This window comes from Clarias gariepinus, chromosome 1 (genome assembly GCF_024256425.1).
Source record: "Clarias gariepinus isolate MV-2021 ecotype Netherlands chromosome 1, CGAR_prim_01v2, whole genome shotgun sequence".
In the NCBI taxonomy this organism is placed as follows: Eukaryota; Metazoa; Chordata; class Actinopteri; order Siluriformes; family Clariidae; genus Clarias; species Clarias gariepinus.
In genome coordinates, this window is record NC_071100.1 from 40,743,794 (window position 1) to 40,762,302 (window position 18,509).

An 18,509-nucleotide genomic window follows, 5' to 3' on the forward strand; every position below is an offset into this window, starting at 1 on the left:
AGTTCCATTGGAAACTTATTCTTTTCTTGTTTTGTAAACAACATTTTAACATGTCTATGTGTGGCATAAAAATGTTGCTCCATGTGACATATATACAATAATATGATATGATATGATATGATATGATATGATATGATATGATATGATATGATATGATATAATATAATATAATATAATATAATATAATATATCCAAATAAAACAATGAGGTTTTTAAAAAGAAAAGTTTTGTATGTACATTGTTCAGAACTCTTTCAATAATTTATATACTGTATACATTATATATATATGGAGAAACAAAAACCAGTCTCAGAAAATGTTCCGTCTGTATGTTTGTATGTCTGTGTGTCTGTATATACAGTATGTATGTCTGTCCAGCCAGATTACGTCACAGCATGTATAATTTTTCTTTTTACTCATTCAGTACTTTAGCCTTGACGATACATGCGGCTCTTTGTGTCACTTTACAGAGCCAATCACCTTGATAGTTTAGCGTGTATCACGCTGTATCAACTCATCACGGCTAACTTTGAAAATATGGGACGTACACTATGAAAATTTAACCTTGTGATAAATGCAATGAAAATGTTAAGTAGAGCTGAAATGATAAAGAAGTTATAGGCAAATTGAGTGTGTGAGTACTGTATGACCGCTGGATGGAATCGACAGCTGGACAGAATTTTAGGCAGCCTAAAGTTTAACCTGCACCATAATGGAAATCAAAACGTTGAATAAAAGAGATTTTATAAACAGTTACATGTGCTAAATTTAATAATCTAATGAGCTAATAATAAGCTACTTGCTCAATGTAAATAAACGCCTGCTCCAACAGATATTAATTAGAAAAATTAATTGAATATTTTTACTCAGATTAGTCCATAATTTCACTGCTGAAATAACACCGCTGTGGTGGTATAATTAAATTTTAACACGCTTTATCTGATCTACTTTTTCTCATTCACTCACCGATTACCGAACAGGGAGTGTATTCAGCTGATGAAAAAAGAAGTACATAAAATACTCAATCTTACAAATTTCTTTCTATTAATAAGTTAGACAGAGAGTTCTGCCATAAACAGGCAGACGTGTTCTGTATGTGAGCTTCAACCTGAAATAATAGTATCACTGATTATATTAAAGCTGATCAGCTTATTTTTTTAGCTTTAACCTTTTAACTCATTCTAAAAACTCGTTATCCATTAACAACAGGTACTCATGCTATAACAATAGTATATAACGTTGTAATATTTTACTTTATGTAATTTGTTTTGTTTGTTCCTCTGAAAAAAAACATCAAAAAACATTTTCAATATCTGTCACTAATATGTCACTACAAAACAGAATGAATTAATAAAAAAATAATAAATGACTAAATAAGAATAAGCTTTTCCCATATAGGTGTATTAAATGGCAAGTTTTAAATATTTTACTATTGCTTATGGAACATTTTATATAGAAATGTGACACTGGATGTAGAATCAAAGAGTAAAAAAAAAACCCTTTGAAAACTGCTTGACAGAAAAAAGAAGAAGAAATTCAGGGGCAAAGGTACAGATCAAATAGCTAGTGTTTTCAGTAAAAACAGCAACAGAAGTAACAACTGCATTTATATTTATACGAAGTCCACCATTATACGTATAATGTATGAGGCTTATGCGGTACTATAGAAGGATAACTGCAGAGCAACCGTCCTGCAGGTGAGAATGTCAGTGCAAGATGTGATCAGACTGTCAATAAGAATTGTCTGTCAACAAGCATGTGAGTTAATTCTATATGTTACCACCCATCTATATTTTGCTATTATTAGTTGGCATAAAATAATAATAACAATCATCGTCATTATGGCAACAACAATAATAATAATAGTAAAACTAACTCTAGTTCCAGATCATGTGTATGAATCCATCATCAGTCACCCCATTCTATAATCCCCAGATAAATGAGTGTGGTTTTCCGTGCCAGTATATATTATGCACGTGTGTAATAAAAGTGCTTACCCACCTTTTTCACCTCTTCTATCTCCTCCTTCTCTCTCTACCCCACTCTCACTGAATTCTGCACTATATATGCAATGCCTATCCCCAAACTGTTGCTAGGAGACCCCTAGCTCTCTTTTCTCCAGCCCTGCTGATGCCCACGTGTATTCAGGCTCAGTATAAATCTGATGCAAACTTGCCTCAGACTGGACGCAGCTCAGAAAGCTCCTTTTCCCCCCCACAAATAAGAGAAGAGACGCCCATTCAGATAAGCTCAGATCAGCAATTTTGCCCATTGTGTTGCAATATATCATTAGGGAAGGACCTACCAAAACTGAAAAACTTTAGGAGAAAAGCATGTTCTCCAGTGAGATGTGGAACTCCTCGGAGATGCTGCTGAATGATTCTGCGAGGAATTTGTCCTTGGAGGAGGTGGAAGAAGGCGAGCATCCTTTCCTGACTGACGCCTGGCTGGTGCCACTTTTTTTCTCGCTCATCATGCTGGTGGGACTTGTGGGGAACTCACTGGTCATCTATGTCATCTCTAAGCACAGGCAGATGAGGACTGCCACTAACTTCTACATCGGTGAGTTTCAGTTCTCTGTAGTGTGTGAAAAAAAAATTACTCTGTATGTGATTTGAACAACAAATCAACAAACCAGACTAACCGGTTTATTTTCTTTTCCCCCTTAAAGCGCTTTTTTTCTTCTTCTTCTTATGCACAGGATATGGTAGTTTTCTTAAGTGCCTATGACTATGTCCTCTTAAACCTCATTTAAATCTAAATTAAACTCTGCCCCTTACTGCCAAGTTGCCAATTTAATTTACTTTTAATCTTTTCCCATCTGATAAATCCATGTAATTAAAGCGTGCACTAATATTAGGCTTCAACAGAAGACAAATGCACTGTCTATGCAAAGATTTTCACAAAATAGACATTATTCATGCACAAAAATGTTACATTTACATTAAAACATTTATTTTATAATAAAGTGGGATATTTGTGTATGGTGCTTTAAAAGTGCATGCCGTATGCATAAGATTTTCTGCATATTAGGGTATATGAAGTTTATGAAGGTGCCACACACACACACACACACACACACACACACACACACACACACACACACACACACTTATATAATAAGCATGAATATATTTACATGCTGCCTTGAACCTGAATACTCTCATTAAGCTTTGCTTTCCACTGCAGCTAACCTGGCAGCCACAGACATCATCTTCCTGGTGTGTTGTGTGCCATTCACAGCTACCCTCTACCCTCTGCCTGGGTGGATCTTCGGTGACTTCATGTGCAAATTTGTTGCTTTTCTTCAGCAGGTAAAATAACAACAGTAAGGTATCGTTGAAAGAAGGTTAGTCTGTTATTGAATTTGCACTGAAAAAAAAATCCTTGTTTTTATGCAGGACCGATATTTTCATGATCATGTTGACAGAAATCTAATAATACACAGGGGCATTATGTTGAGTAAATGAGATGAACAGACCACCTAAGGCAGTATTTAAGTCATCTACTACAGGCACATCATGATTCTGAGGCAATTGGATGCAAGTTGCGAAACAAAAATTGTTTTCAGGACTGAGCTGGTATAACAAACATTCTAATATTCTGTCAATCAATGAAGTAAACCTGTGATTCATTTGAATTAGATCATCTACTTGTTTAGTGAAGTCATATGGGCGACAGAATGATTACACTGAACATTGGCATAGATGGCATAGATACACACCTGCAGGCTGAGTGACAAAGATAATAAGAGTCACACTCATATCATATTGATATTCATCCACCACATGATCATGAGTGCCATATTGTTTTTATACAACAATTTTATAAACCAGAAATATAATATTGAGTACATGACATCTCAGACACAATAAGAAGCTACACTCTTATAGGCTGTTGACTATCTCACGTTGATTTATACACTCCCATAAGGTGCTTCTAGTGAAACCGGCTTCCCATGTTCCGTTTTTTAAATTTTTTTTTTTTTTTTTTTTATGTATTAAATGAATGAATGAATTATTCTGTATTAACCCTATTGAATTCCGAAGTGAATTTGTTTTAAATAAACACAGAGGAGTGGAGTGATACATCTCAGTGTGATTATTCTCTCAACCAATAGAATTTACAAAGCAGGCGATTAATTGTTTTTTTTTTATAAAGGAAGATATAATGTGACTTGCAGGTCAGCACACAGTCCTTAGCAACTACAAATTAGTGTGTGTTATGTGTTCTGGAAGATTGTGAATCACTTCTTAGTCACAGTCTAACAGCAGGGAGTTTTCAGGGAGCAGTAGCTTTAAATTCATAAATAGGTTTTGTCAGGCTAAAAGAAAAATCCAAAGTAAAGATGCAGTGTGTGTATACTGTATGTGTGTGTGTACATGCACATATTCACCTACACCTTGCTAGTACTGGGTTGGACCACGATTGCCTCCAGAACTACATAAATTTTTCATGGCATAGATTTAAAAAGGTGCTGGAGGCATGAAAACATTCCTTACAGATTTTGGTCCTTACTGACATGATATGATAGCATTATGACTGCTGCATGTTTGTCGACTATTGAATTGAGATCTTTTGACTATGGAGGCCATTTGAGTACAGTGAACTCATTGTCAAGTTCAAGAAAGCAGTTTGTAATCATTTGTGACATGCCGTGTTATCCCGTGGTCATGAAGGGATGGAGCAGGTTCAGCAACAATAGTCAGGTAGACTGTAAACAATGATTTAAACAATGATGCTCAGGTGGTAATAAAGGCCACAACGTGTGCCAAGAGAATATAGCCCACGGCAATACACCACCACCACCACCACCACCAGGAGCAGCTGCCTGAACTGTTGAAACAAAGCTGGATGGATCCATGCTTTTATGTTGTTTATTCCAAATTCTGCTCCTACCTTCCAAATGTCACAGCAGATATCAAGACAATGTTCGAACATCAGACATCAATGTTTTTCCAATCTTCTGTTTTGGTGAGCTCAAAAAAGATTGTAGCATCCTGACAGGAGTGGCACCTAATGTGGTCTTCTGTGGCTTTAGCCCATCTGTTTCAAGGTCCAATGTGTTGTGCATTAAAGGTGCTCTTTGCCATACCTACATTGTAAAAACAAGATGCTACTTGGGTTACTGTTGCCTTTCTATAAGCTGGATATTTTTTAGCATTTTTGGAAATTCTCAGACCAGCTCGTCAGGCACCAACAACCATGCATTTCCCAGTACTGACCGGTACAATACCTCCACCTACAGTACAGTACAACTGTCCCCCTGTACTCCATTTTTGAACTGTGAAACAAAATAACAAGAAACGGTGGAGAGACATTTCTATTGTGATTTTGCTCATGTCTAAGAGGCAGTCCTTAGCAGTTTTACTGAAAAACATAAATGATTGAATGAGTAATGGCTGAATAACAGACTCCTCCATACACTGAAACCTTCTCAGCTGTGGGAGGACTGAATTAACCCATTCATATGAACCTCATTATGAGCCATTTAGAGATGGCGAGCATTGATTTTACTCAGCACATGAGGTTAGGATCCTATTTATTCTGCTCATTAATGAGTCATTCATATTTCAATTTCAAAATGTTTTTTTGTTTGTTTTCCTGCAAAACTCAGTATATACTGTAATAAGGCATAGTTCATGTACTGTATCTCATTATGGTCAAAGACACATTAACAGATGCAGGTATATTCTCCTGTATACCTCTTTAGTTAAATCTTTATTTACCACATATTACTTTAATATCTATAGTATGTTAGATTCTTCACATATCCCAGCTTGTTAGGAAGCTGGGGTCAAAGCGCAGGATCAGCCATGATAAGGCACCCCTGGAGCAGACGAGGTTAAGGTAACTACTCAGAGCTACAGTACTCTTACTCCTTGAAAGGTTCAATCTGATGATTGAGTCTCTGTTATCTAAATAGTACAACCGAGTGCATCATGAGCATAATAAAGAATGCCAAGCAGGTTCATGGAACACTGAAAGGTCACCTGATTGATTAATGACTTGTGTAGGTGATATACAAGGGTTGCTTTTCTCCAAGGCATATGCATTGTCAACTCTTTTCGTTGATGTGATTGCTAAAAAGGCAGTCTACTCAAAGACTTATTTCACCTTGACATTCAGGATGGGGACAGACTTCTTTTTAAGTGATTTCAGAACAGGGTAGACATCCCACTCTGGGTTTTTTTTGGCCATAGTGTGGTGAATAAAGACCCCCAGAGAGGCACTATCGATGGTGTATGGGTATGATGGGTTGCAACCTTATACACCTGCTTCTGTTGTTTATGAGTTTGTGGGGGAAGGTTAGTACTCTGGAATCCAGGCAGTTTCTTTAAATCCAGATAACACAAACATATGTGAAACAGTTTCCACCTGAAAGCATGACAAGTTCAAATACATGGTAACAGATTTCAATTAGTCATTCAGTCCAAGGAGCCAAACCCACATGAATAGGTAACCACCCATGGTGCAAACTATTTCTGTCCATTTGGATAAAAGATCTGTTGAGTAAGGAAGATGTCGTGGTGGTGAAAATATTGTAATGGCTCAAGAGAGGCTCAGGGCCAACTGAGTTCTTCCTTCTATGAAACCACACTACCCCAGCAAGTGAGTGAACTGCCTGTGAAGTCTCCTTTGTGAACAACAGTCTCACTTCTCCAGTGAGCAGAGGTTTGTGCCCAGCTGGTTTAGATGAAGGCTCAGTTGTTCCAATACAGCAGTATATTTATGCCTCTGGCCATCGCTGGCAACAGGGCCACCTGTTTAGATCTCAATAACACCCATAATGGTAGAGAGAGGCTGAAAGAGAGAACTTTTCCAATGTTTTGATCAGTTCAGTCACAAAGGGGCTGAAAGCCACAGAAGGCAAATTGATAGTTTTAAAATATAAGCAGCTAAATGTCTAACAAATTGCCTGTGGTTGCCATATGCCTGCTGTTAGTTATAAACACCAGTGATGTGATGCAAGGGGAAACATTAGGAATGCAGCCTAGGCCAACTTGCTCATAATCTGTCATGTAGATTGGCTCCGATTCAACTCCGGATGTAAATCAGGATGTAAATGTGCCAGCCAGGTGCAGCTGTCAGCACTGGCATCACTGAGCAGTCGGGGCATGGCACATGACACCTGACACTGGTTGTGTAGAGGCTATGAACACAAAGCTGGTGTAGATGCTTGTTAGAGTTGTGTATATTGGAACCCAGCTTGCTTGGTGATGGGGGACTGAGTGGAGCGTGGGGTGAGCAAAAGGAACTTTTCATAGATGTGCTATGTTACAACAAGCTAACAAGGTAACACACACACACACACATACACACACACACACGCACACACTCACACACACACACACACACACACACACACACACACACACACACACACACACACACACACACACACACACACACTGTAATGGCGATCTACTCGTTTCGGTTCTCGGCACAAAGGATTTGACGTGTAAAACCACAAACTTGTCTTGTAAAAGTTTACTTTTCGTTTGTCAGGATACAACAAAATCGAACTATTTACACTTCTTCCAGCTTCAAATTAAATAGCTTCAAAATAAAATTGGTTTCAAAGAACGTTCAAAAGACTGTCTAACACCAAGCCCCTTCCTTCTTCTTTAATTGGACTAAAATCAACCTATGAAAAGTATGCAATACAAATATTACAGAATATGTAAAATATATCAAATAACAATAACAGCTATTCCTAATACAAATAATATTATAGAAAAATATTAGAAATCACTTGGTTCTTTATGGCTCTAACACACACACACACTCACACATGTACTAACTGGCAATTTAAACAAAGTCTCTTCATAAAAACAAAATAAATAAATAAATGCTGTTTTATGATTTTTTTTTTGTCAGTAATTATTCCTGAATCCATAAGTGAAGAACTGATATCTATTTCCCCAAATTAGCATTTTATCACATTATACAGGTCGCTGGCTAAAATCATGGAGGCACTTATGCAAAAGAGCATCGGAAATAATGCTATAAAAGCAGCGTCAAGTCAGATGAGTTAACAAAGTGGTTAATGCACCGTTTTGCAGCTTCATGCACAAAAATGATTAAAAACATCCTTTAGTGTGGAGGTGTAGAAATCCCGAGACATCTGGGTTAAATATCATAGTCCATCCATCTCTCTCTCCCTCTCATAAATTTTTATGCATTTATTTCAAATGGATATTATTAAATTGCATAGGGCAAGGCCTTGCAAAACCTCATATAATTAAAGCACAGAATAAATATCAGTAATACGCTTTATTTCACAAATATGACAAACAGTTGTCATTACATTTATTTATTGGAGCCAATTAAGTGTTTTCTCCCCGCTGCCCTTTCCTCCCATATTATCTAAACCAGTTACGGAATATGATGTTTTTGTGCCAAATGAATGCAACTTTTAATCATTTTTATAAAAATTACAGTTTACCTTAAGATGTGTTTATTTATACTTGATTTATTTAAAACAAAGTGTTTACGAGTAAAGTTATAGAACTTTGAGATATTTACTTTAAGCCCCTCTATTTCTAGTAAACAGTAAATAAGGGCTGTGCGATTTGAGCATAAACATCACATACTGTACATAGCAATTATTTTGTCACATATTGCTACATACATGTATTTGAAGTTCGATATTTAAGCATTAAATATATAATTTTGTATTCAAAGGTATTTGTCTAGGATAACAGCAAATACATGAAAAAAAGATGGTGGTCAATATATATAAATATTTATATTACACAACTCAAAATAATTTTACAAAATAAACAAACACCTAAATTATTGGCAAAGTCAACATAAATTCCCTACTATGAACCTACTATTTACAATAGATTGCAGACTTTTGTGAATAAATAATTGCACGGGTCCATATTGCAATTTGATTTGTTTGCAATTAATTGTGGTGGCACAGTGGCTTAGTGGTTAGCGGGTGCGATTCCCACCTCTGGTCTTTGTGCATGGAGTTTGCATGTTCTCCCTGTGCTTTGTGGGTATCCTCCGGGTACTTTAAGTCCAAAGACTTTCATTCCCAAATTGCCCATAGGTCCTACCATGGTTGTAGAAATGGGAATAAATACAATGGCCTCAACGGTCCCTAGTTGGACTACAGAGGTTCCTGGATGGATAGATGGATGGATGGATGGATGGATGGATGGCAATTAATTGTGCAGCACTAGTTTATATGATATTTAAAAAAAAAATCTCATACCACAAACAATCCATAGGGTCCCCATAGTCTAACTTGATACCATGGTAATAGTTCTCATCTTAGACAAGTCATCTTTACAGATTAGCCAACCCTATGGGAATGCCATATAGTCCTTCCACAAATCACTTGTCTAAGTTTGAAACAGGAGCACACATACAGGGTTTAATGGTAACCACCAAGAGCCTGAGGGGGAAAGCCTGGCACTTATCTGTTTTAATTAAGACTCACACTGTAAGGGTTCACTTACTCAAGAAGAGTTAAATCTTAACGTTTTCTAGAGGCAGAAAGGGCACCAAGAAGGACATAAAGCACTGTCAGACACTTTTTTTTTCTTAAATTTTGGCATTTTATACCCAAAACTATTCATGGTTTGTTTGCGCATTCATTATAGCCAGATTTAAGGAGGATCCATAAGTCACATCCACTCCTTCTGTAACTCTGTCTGACTACGTCTTGCTTTTTGTGTCGACTTTTCCTAAGAGTCTCCACACTCCACGCTCATGACACATCACAGTGTGAACCTAGCGCAGGTACTCATCTACAGATGAAGCCACCGTGGAGATGCAATATTCAGGCCAGCAGGGGCAGAGACAGTCCTGTAAAGAACGCAGTGACTGTGACTGCATCTCCTGCACCTGTTGCATGTCAACAGCTTCATCTTTCTAACCTGTAATATAACATACAGGAGACCAGAGCGAGATACAGAGCCGTGTCAGACTCCAAGGACTGAATCTGTTTAAGAATTAACACTCTTGGTAATTCTTTTTTTGGCCGGCGATACAAGATGATTAATGGGGTGTGTTTGAGTGTGCATGTGTGTGTGTGTGTGTGTGTGTGTGTGTCTTTCTTTATCTAAAAGGGGTGTGTCCATATGATTAAAATAGGGACAGGGCATAAACCAAGACTTAATAGTCTCTCTGTCTCTTTCACACACACACACACACACACACACACACACACACACACACACACAGCCTGCCCTTTGGTTAGTTTTTAGATTAGGATTTCTCCTTAGTTACTTTCCATTGCTTTTTAATGGTACAGTACATTCATCATTGCCTAAAGCTTTAAAATATTATTTGCTGAAATAAATGAAGTGTTGTAATGTACTTACCACATACATATATCACATCTTAGCACATCAATTTGCTGCTACATTATTGCCCAGTTGAATAATTGCATGAATGAGCAGGGGTATCTGTGTCCTCCTAATGTGGACAGTCACTATACAGTATATTCCTTATATCTATCTATCCTCTTAAACCATCATTGTGACCAAATACTGACTGCAATGACCCATAACTTCCTGGCATCAGGCATTCCTTTTAAGGGGATATTGTGTAACTGAGGACCCCACCTTTCTTGCAAACAACAAGACTACGCACACACAGACTACGAGCAATTTGGAAATGCCAGTCATACCACAATGCTTGGACAATGTTTTTGGACTGTTGGGGGAAACCAGAGTACCCTGAAACAACCCACCAAGAACAGGAAGCTGATGCAAACTTCTGACATGTGAAGTGACAGTCCTAACCACTAAGGGACCATACTGGCTTCCTCTTCCTTCCATCGCACAGCCACTATTGTACTATGTTCGCGAAGAAATTAGGTCAACACAGTAAAAGCTTGAACAAATAGAAACGGGTAAGAACTAAGAAGTATTTTATCCCTTGACGTGGAGCTATTGCGCTTTTGATGGACTTTTTTGATGTTCAAAACAGCATTGAAGCAAGACACAGAAAGAACCTAATAAGGGCATATTAACAATGACATTGACCTTAACTGCGTAACTAACACCTCTTGAAGACTTCACTGACATACTACAAGCATGGCGCATATGGGAAAGAATGGATGGCATTCTGAATGAGTTGTCATTGGGATGTCACTGTGATTCTGCTACATCAATGGAGTCGTCAGAATGACCTCTTCAGGCTCAGGCTATGACCAGGGTAGATCCATACCACATTGTAGAAGACTACATCAAGTAAATATTATGTTCTTTTGGTGCTTAACACCCGTAAGGCGCACATGCAGCATGATATCAGTACATCTACTGTAGGCCACGTTCAGAGAACTGGATCCAATTCCTCACACTATTACTTGCTGATGAAAGCACTACGATAAGTGATAAGTGTCTGGAAAGCGCGTGGTGCAATCTGATCAGACATAGTAATAATCTGGTTTAATTTCATAGGACCTGGTGAATGTATGATCATGCGTGTGATAGCAAGTTAGTGACAACATGATAGACGCATAGAGAACCAACAGGAACGTGGTTAGGAAGTAGAATGAACTTGATTAATGCAGATTTTTCCATTTTGACCCCATCCCCACTGCATACTTCTGTATTTTTAGGATTCAGTGGAAATGTTGGTGTGTGATGGGACTCCTATATTAATGACCATCTAAGGGTGATGCTGTTTTTTCCTCCTCCCAAAAGCTTTTTGTCTCTGGCTTACTAACCAGTTGGCCTCTCTGAGCACACATAAGCTTTATTACATTTTTTGTGCAACAATAAGCTGTCTTTCTTCCCTCCAAAGTGAAACATTACGCTAGCTTTGGAAGAACATGTATTTTCAATATCATCCTCCATGGACATCAAACTAATTATCTTGGCATTAGCACTGTACTCTGTGTGTGAGTCAGTTCATCCAGGCCCACCTCAGGTATCCTCCGCCATGACAACATCACACTACAGGATGTCACAGAGATTTGTGGAACTGAATAGCTTGACCAAGTTAAAGATGATGGAGAAGAAAGCCATTTTATTGCTGACAGCACTGCCTCAATTCCTGACAAATATCATCCAATTCTGTGTGAAAAAAAAAAACCTTACGCATTACTCATAGTTTAATGGGCAGTATGTTCCTTAGAAGTCCATCAAAGTTCAGAAGAAAAGAACATTTTGAGATAAAGAAAATGGCTTAAAAGTGCCTTTTTTCAGTAGCTACGTTTACATGACAATCGGCATATACTTAATTTAGAGCTGAAATTAGCAGTTGGTTTTCTAAATTGTCTGAATCTATGCATTGATCTTGAATTTTTCCGTTCAATTAATTCCCAGAGAAAAGTAGAATAAATGGACGTTTTGTCCCTTCCAGACATAATTGAGAAATGTCCTTATCTTTGTCTGTCTGTGGCAAATGTTCCAATAACCATATTATTAATAAAGAGACATTTGATTTCTTAATACATTTAGTGAGTGAATAAGATCAGATTCCTCATTTGTCTTGTGCATTCAATGAGCACATCATTTTTTTTTTACTTGATATAACCAATGAAGTCGATGAAGCATCTCTAAAAAGATTAAATATGCTTCTACTGATTGCAATTATTGTACATTTTCTCTATAGGAAATATATAAATACTATCCTCAACTGCAAAATGATTGTTCAGGAATCTATTGCTACTGTACATCTATCAGATTTCAGTTGAACAAATAATCTGTAGACAAGGTGAGCCAGGTCACACGTGATGGAGTAAGATGCTAAATTTGATTTAAATTGAATCAGTTGTTGGTAGAAGGAGCCAGTCATGCATTGTGCTTTTACATATGTTTTTTGTAAAGCTTTTCTCTTTTGTTCCAGACAGTGCTGCAGCAGAAGCCCTTAATTTCTGCTTTGCAAATCCCCCATGGCATTTCTGATGATTTCATTAAGATTTTGCATCAAGTATCACAAAGATATGGAAGAGAAATTAGAAAATGTCCACTACCTGCAGCAATGAACCATAAAAAAAAAAAAATGGATTGCCCTAAGATAATTTTATTTTATTTAAGCTTGTTGTTGTTGTTGTTGTTGTGACCGTTGTTACAGCACCCCACCATAATTTTTTTATAAAACATTTTGAATACAACATGTGACAAGCTCCATGGAGTGCCCATATTTGGTATATTCTAATTACCAATTAAGATTTAACCGCAGTTTTCATGACCTTTGCTTGCTGTCAAAATATCCCGAATCCATTTGCAGATAGAGTTAGTCCTTAATTCAGCATTCTGAGATAAGAGATCAGTGTTAAAGGCTGAACTGTAACCAGTAAACAACATTTGCACAGAAGTGTTTGGAGGTACTGGAGGGCATGTCAGTACAAATTCTTCCTTGTTGTTCACTAGCTACAAAGATGAGTGCTACAGGGCTGTAGTCATTAAGGTACATGAACATATTTTTTTGTGCATGTTGATTTAAGCTTTTTGGGGGAACTGGGATGCTAGTTTTGCCTGGAGATTTCTGTAACGACTGCATCCAGATGTAATACTTCATCCTGTCATCACCCTTGCCTACACTCCAATGGGTTCTGCAGCTTTGTATGCATTTGCTCTCTGCAGATCACTAGATATAAATGAATAAGCTTCAGCTGCGATATTTGTGACACCTCATTTGATTGTAAAGTTGATTGTCAGAGAGTAAAGTATAGTAAGTAAGCAAAGTAAGTAGTTATTAGGCTTTTGTAGTTTAGTTCAGGCATGAGGAGGAGGAGGAGGAGGAGGAGGAGGAGGAGGAGGAGTCTTAAAAAAGAGATTTTTGGCTCTATAGTCCCTCTTAGCTAATGTGCCAGCCTTCTCTAATGCATATGTATATATTTTATGCACATTTTTCCCCCTGAGAGAAAGAACAATTTCTCTATGCCTGACCCAGATCCTTATTAAACCATGGCTTTTTGATAAGAAAAATGCCACACCATGTGAATAAAGCTGCCCTGTTGACCTCTCACACCAAAAACAATAACTTCATTGTCAGGGGAAAAAAATGGACAGGTTAGATTATTCAGGTTTATTGTGTCTTTTTGTTTTTGCTGTGCACTTGAAGATAAGTGGACTGTAAAACACAATGGCAACACACAATCCTAGCCACTGCAGAGGCAAACGCATTGTGCTTTTGTTGATCTCTATGAGACTGCCCATGGTGGTTTAAAGGTAGAAAAACAAAATGAATTGTTCGGCTGATAAATAACAAGACTCCTGTGTACGCCGAAATCTTTTTTAGTGTAAAAGTTGTGGGAGGATTAAATTAACACATTAAATTGAAGCTAGTTAAAAGCAGGCTGTACTGTAGATCTGTGGCATTGATCTTCTCCACGCTGTGTGTGGAGGATTCATTGTATTCATAATGTTATGCCCTTTTTAGAAATGATAATTAGGCGCAGGTCATGTGTGATAACTCATAAACAAAATGGCTGATAGAAAGCTGCATTTAAAACCTTTCATATAGTAAGTACATATTTTTTAATTCTATTTAGGTCCGTACTATTCAGCACTTCAATGGCTACAGACTAATAGGCACTTGTTAGATGCTGGTTCCAGCCCTAAGAGTAAAAGTAGTGGCTCCTCAGATTGAATGAAATATTTGCTAAAGCTGTAATAAGAACTTAAACCCTCTATTCAATTCTTTCCTCCGCAAAGATGACTAACAAGACATGTTTATGTCTACTCTGCAAAAGAAGCATGCATCACACTTGTTCCATGAGTCAGCCTTCTTTTTGTATTCCTGCAAAATAGACTGTCTGGCTCTCGTCCTGAAAACTTCTGTAAATTTTTGCTATGTAATGATGTTCGTAATCATCCATGATGAAAGGAAGCATGGCTGTGGCTATTTGCAGGTGACAGTCCAGGCCACGTGCATCACACTGACAGCAATGAGTGGAGATCGTTGCTACGTGACCGTGTACCCCTTGAAATCTCTACGTCATCGCACTCCACGGGTTGCCAAGATTGTAAGCATCTGCGTCTGGATTGGTACGTCAAACAATATCGGTATCAAGATCGCAGTTAAATCTTTAATAGCTGTTCATTATTTTACAATTTATTCTTATTCTAAATATTCTTGATAAAAGTTGTCTATCTACAATATTTTTTTCTCTGTTTAACATAACATTCATTCATATTAAGAAAAATTTAATAAATTACAGCCATTTGTTAAATTCACAGGTGTAGAGTTAAGGGTCATGCCCAGGGACCTGACAGTGGTCACCATGTGGTGGAGGAGCTTGAACTCCACCCTTCAATAGCAACCCAGAGCCCCAAAAACCTGGTTTTGTTAATTACCTACAGTAAAAGCATTAATTAATACAAATGTTATTATTCTGGTGTGTTACTATTGAGGGTCATTAATGTCACTTAAAAGAATATCACCAATGTTTGCTTGACTAATAAATAACTTAGCTTTGTGTCTTTTCTGATCATCCAGGCTCTTTCATTCTGTCCACCCCAATTTTAATGTATCAAAGACTGGAGGATGGCTACTGGTATGGGCCTAGACAGTACTGCATGGAGCGCTTTCCCTCGAAGACACATGAAAGAGCCTTCATACTATACCAGTTCATAGCTGTCTACCTGCTACCTGTTCTAACCATTTCATTCTGCTATTCCTTCATGTTGAAGAGGGTTGGCCAGCCAACCGTGGAGCCTGTTGATAATAACCATCAGGTAGGACCAATGACTTGTCTTATTGCTCTATATATATATATATATATATATATATATATATATATAATTCATAACTCCACTCCTTGAAAGGCAGGATTTTTGAAACTGTTAATTTTAAGTTTGATGAAACCATTCCAAAGACAAAACTGATCTATTTTCAGGTGCATCTACTCTCAGAGAGAACCATTTCCATCAGGAGTAAGGTTTCCAAAATGGTGGTGGTCATCGTCGTACTCTTCACCATCTGCTGGGGTCCCATTCAAATCTTCGTCCTCTTTCAGTCTTTCTACCCCAATTTTAAGGTCAATTATGCCACATATAAAATCAAGACATGGGCCAACTGCATGTCATATGCCAACTCGTCTATCAACCCAATCGTGTATGGTTTTATGGGTGCCAGCTTCCGAAAATCCTTCAGGAAAACGTTCCCCTTCTTCTTCAGACACGCAGTGAGGGATAGCAGTGTAAACTCTCGTACAGCAAATGCAGAAATCAAGTTTGTTGCAACAGATGAGAGCAACACCGAAAGGAAATGAGCAGCAACCAGTAAAGAGAATTCATACCTTCGTCTGCACAAAGCCAAATGCTTAATTGCTGGCACATCCTTTGCCGAAACAAACGGATAAATTCAGAAAATAAATGATTTCTTCAGGGAGTTCCAGTGTGCATAATAAGGAGATATACAATGTCATGGAAAGCATATTTGCTTGTTGTTTTCTTGATGCGTTGTTTAGTGCATGACAAACATGAAATGAGAATGAGATGAACTAAGATTTGATACTACATGTACAGTACTGTGAGTTCACATAAACAGCGGATGCTAGCAGTAGCATGAATGGGATGTAAATCGGAGACTCCGATGAATGAAGGGATGTTCTGCCAACAATAATATGCAGGAACCTGCCAGAGAGGATGTTACCTTAATGACCCACAGAGACTCATGACTCATTGATTGACTTGGAGATATAGGTAGGTCCTGCACCTCCCTGTGTACACACACTGCTGCCTAGCATAGCCATGTACATTTGTATCTTTAATGGGTGTTACTGATGTTCTCAGCTTACCTCCTGACTCAACCAAGAGTGTTCTTACATGGACCACAAGTCTAAACATATTTCAGTGCATACTGTATTGTTACCAATTACAGCTTGCCTCTTTTTTTCTCTGTACGTTAGTAAGTCTGTTGAATTGTTCTGTTGATAGGATCACACCCTCATCAGGACTTAATTTTAAATGAATGTTTTGTGAGAAAGTCTTCTGTGTTCAAGACTCACCAAGAAATGTTTTGTTATAACATTGTAATTTTCCATTATCGTGTTACATACAGTAAATGCAGTACCGGTAAAACGTTTGGACACGCCATGTTATTCAATGTTTTTCCTTCATTTTTTATTGTTTAATGTTTAATATTAATACTAAAGACATTCACATTTTGACAGAACAAGTATGTAATTATGAATATGTTTAACCCAGAATATGTTTTACAATTTGAAGTAACCACTTTGATGACAGCTTTGCACACTCTTAGCATCTTCTCAGTCAGCTTCATGAGGTAGTCACTTGGAATGGTTTACCAACAATCTTAAAGGAGTTCCCAGAGGTGTTGAGTACTTGTTGGCTGCTTTTCCTTTTACTCTGGTCCAACTCAACAAAAATCATTCAGTTGGATTCAGATTGGGTGATTGTGAAGGCCAGCTCATCTGATGCAACACTCTCCTTTTTGAATAAATATGTGGGACAAATCTGAGGTATGTTTGGGATTATTGTCCTGTTGGAAAACAAATGAAGGTCCCATTAACTCCAAACTAGATAGAATGGCATGAAACTGCAAAATGCTTTGGTGATTAAGTGTTTCCTTATTTTGATCACTTTGGTCACCAATAATGTCATCAGTAAAGCCCCCTCAAACATCACACCTCCTTCTCCATGCTGCACAGTGGGAACCACACATTTAGGAACTGTATATTCACCCTGTCTAAATCTGACCAAGACATTGTGGTTAGTCTTTTGGATTGACCAGACTAAAGGACAATTCTCTATTGATCTAACGTCTGTGTTTCTTGGCTCAAGCAAGTCACTTGTTGTTTTTCCAAAGTAATGTTTTTTTGCAGCAATTTTACCATGGAGGCCTGACTCACACAGTCTCCTCTGAATTGTGGCTGTTGAAATATGGTTGCTGCTAGAACTCCGAAAAGCATTAATAAAGGAGAGGTAGCTCTTGGTCTTTCTTTCCTGGGACAGAGCCAGTTTCATCATAGTGTTTGATGGTTTTGGTGACTGCACTTTCAAAGTTCTTGAGATTTTTCAAATGGACTGGCCTTCATTTCTTAATGTAATGATGGACTGTTTTTATCTCTTTACTTAACTGAGTGTTTCTTGCTATAATATGGATTTGTACAGTAGTTGTAGTAGCTATTGAATCTGTACCCACTCTTCCTCTGATGATCTACAGCACATAAACAAGGCCCAAAAATGTCACAAATAAACTTTTACCAAGGCAAACCTGTGAACTGCAAACCATTCCAGGTGACTACCTTGTGAATTTGACGAGACAATGCCGTGAAGTTGCGTAGCTGTCATCCAAGCTAAATGTTGCTACTTTAGACAATCTAAAATATAAAACATATTCTGGGTTGTTTACCAACTCTTTTGTTTGGCACATAATTCTATGTCCTTTCATATTTTGAATACATTTAGGAGTAGTTTACAATATATGTTGAAAATAATAAAAATAAAGAAAAATTACTGAAGGAGAAAGTGTGTCCAAACTTTTGCCTTGTATAGTATATACAGTATACACACACCAGTGATAACAACACAACTAATGGAGCTGAACAACACTGATCACCAGCTA

At 37.6% G+C, this 18,509-nt stretch overlaps 1 protein-coding gene across 1 annotated transcript; it reads left to right on the top strand.

Moving 5' to 3' along the window:
• Positions 1-2,317: 2,317 nt before the first annotated feature.
• kiss1ra (KISS1 receptor a) lies at positions 2,318-18,116 on the top strand. The gene is made up of 5 exons (XM_053496878.1): positions 2,318-2,561; positions 3,189-3,313; positions 14,830-14,965; positions 15,417-15,655; positions 15,817-18,116. The coding sequence occupies exons 1-5, from the start codon at positions 2,333-2,335 to the stop codon at positions 16,189-16,191; spliced, it is 1,104 nt and encodes a 367-aa protein (XP_053352853.1). The 5' UTR covers positions 2,318-2,332; the 3' UTR covers positions 16,192-18,116.
• The last annotated feature ends 393 nt before the right edge of the window (positions 18,117-18,509 follow it).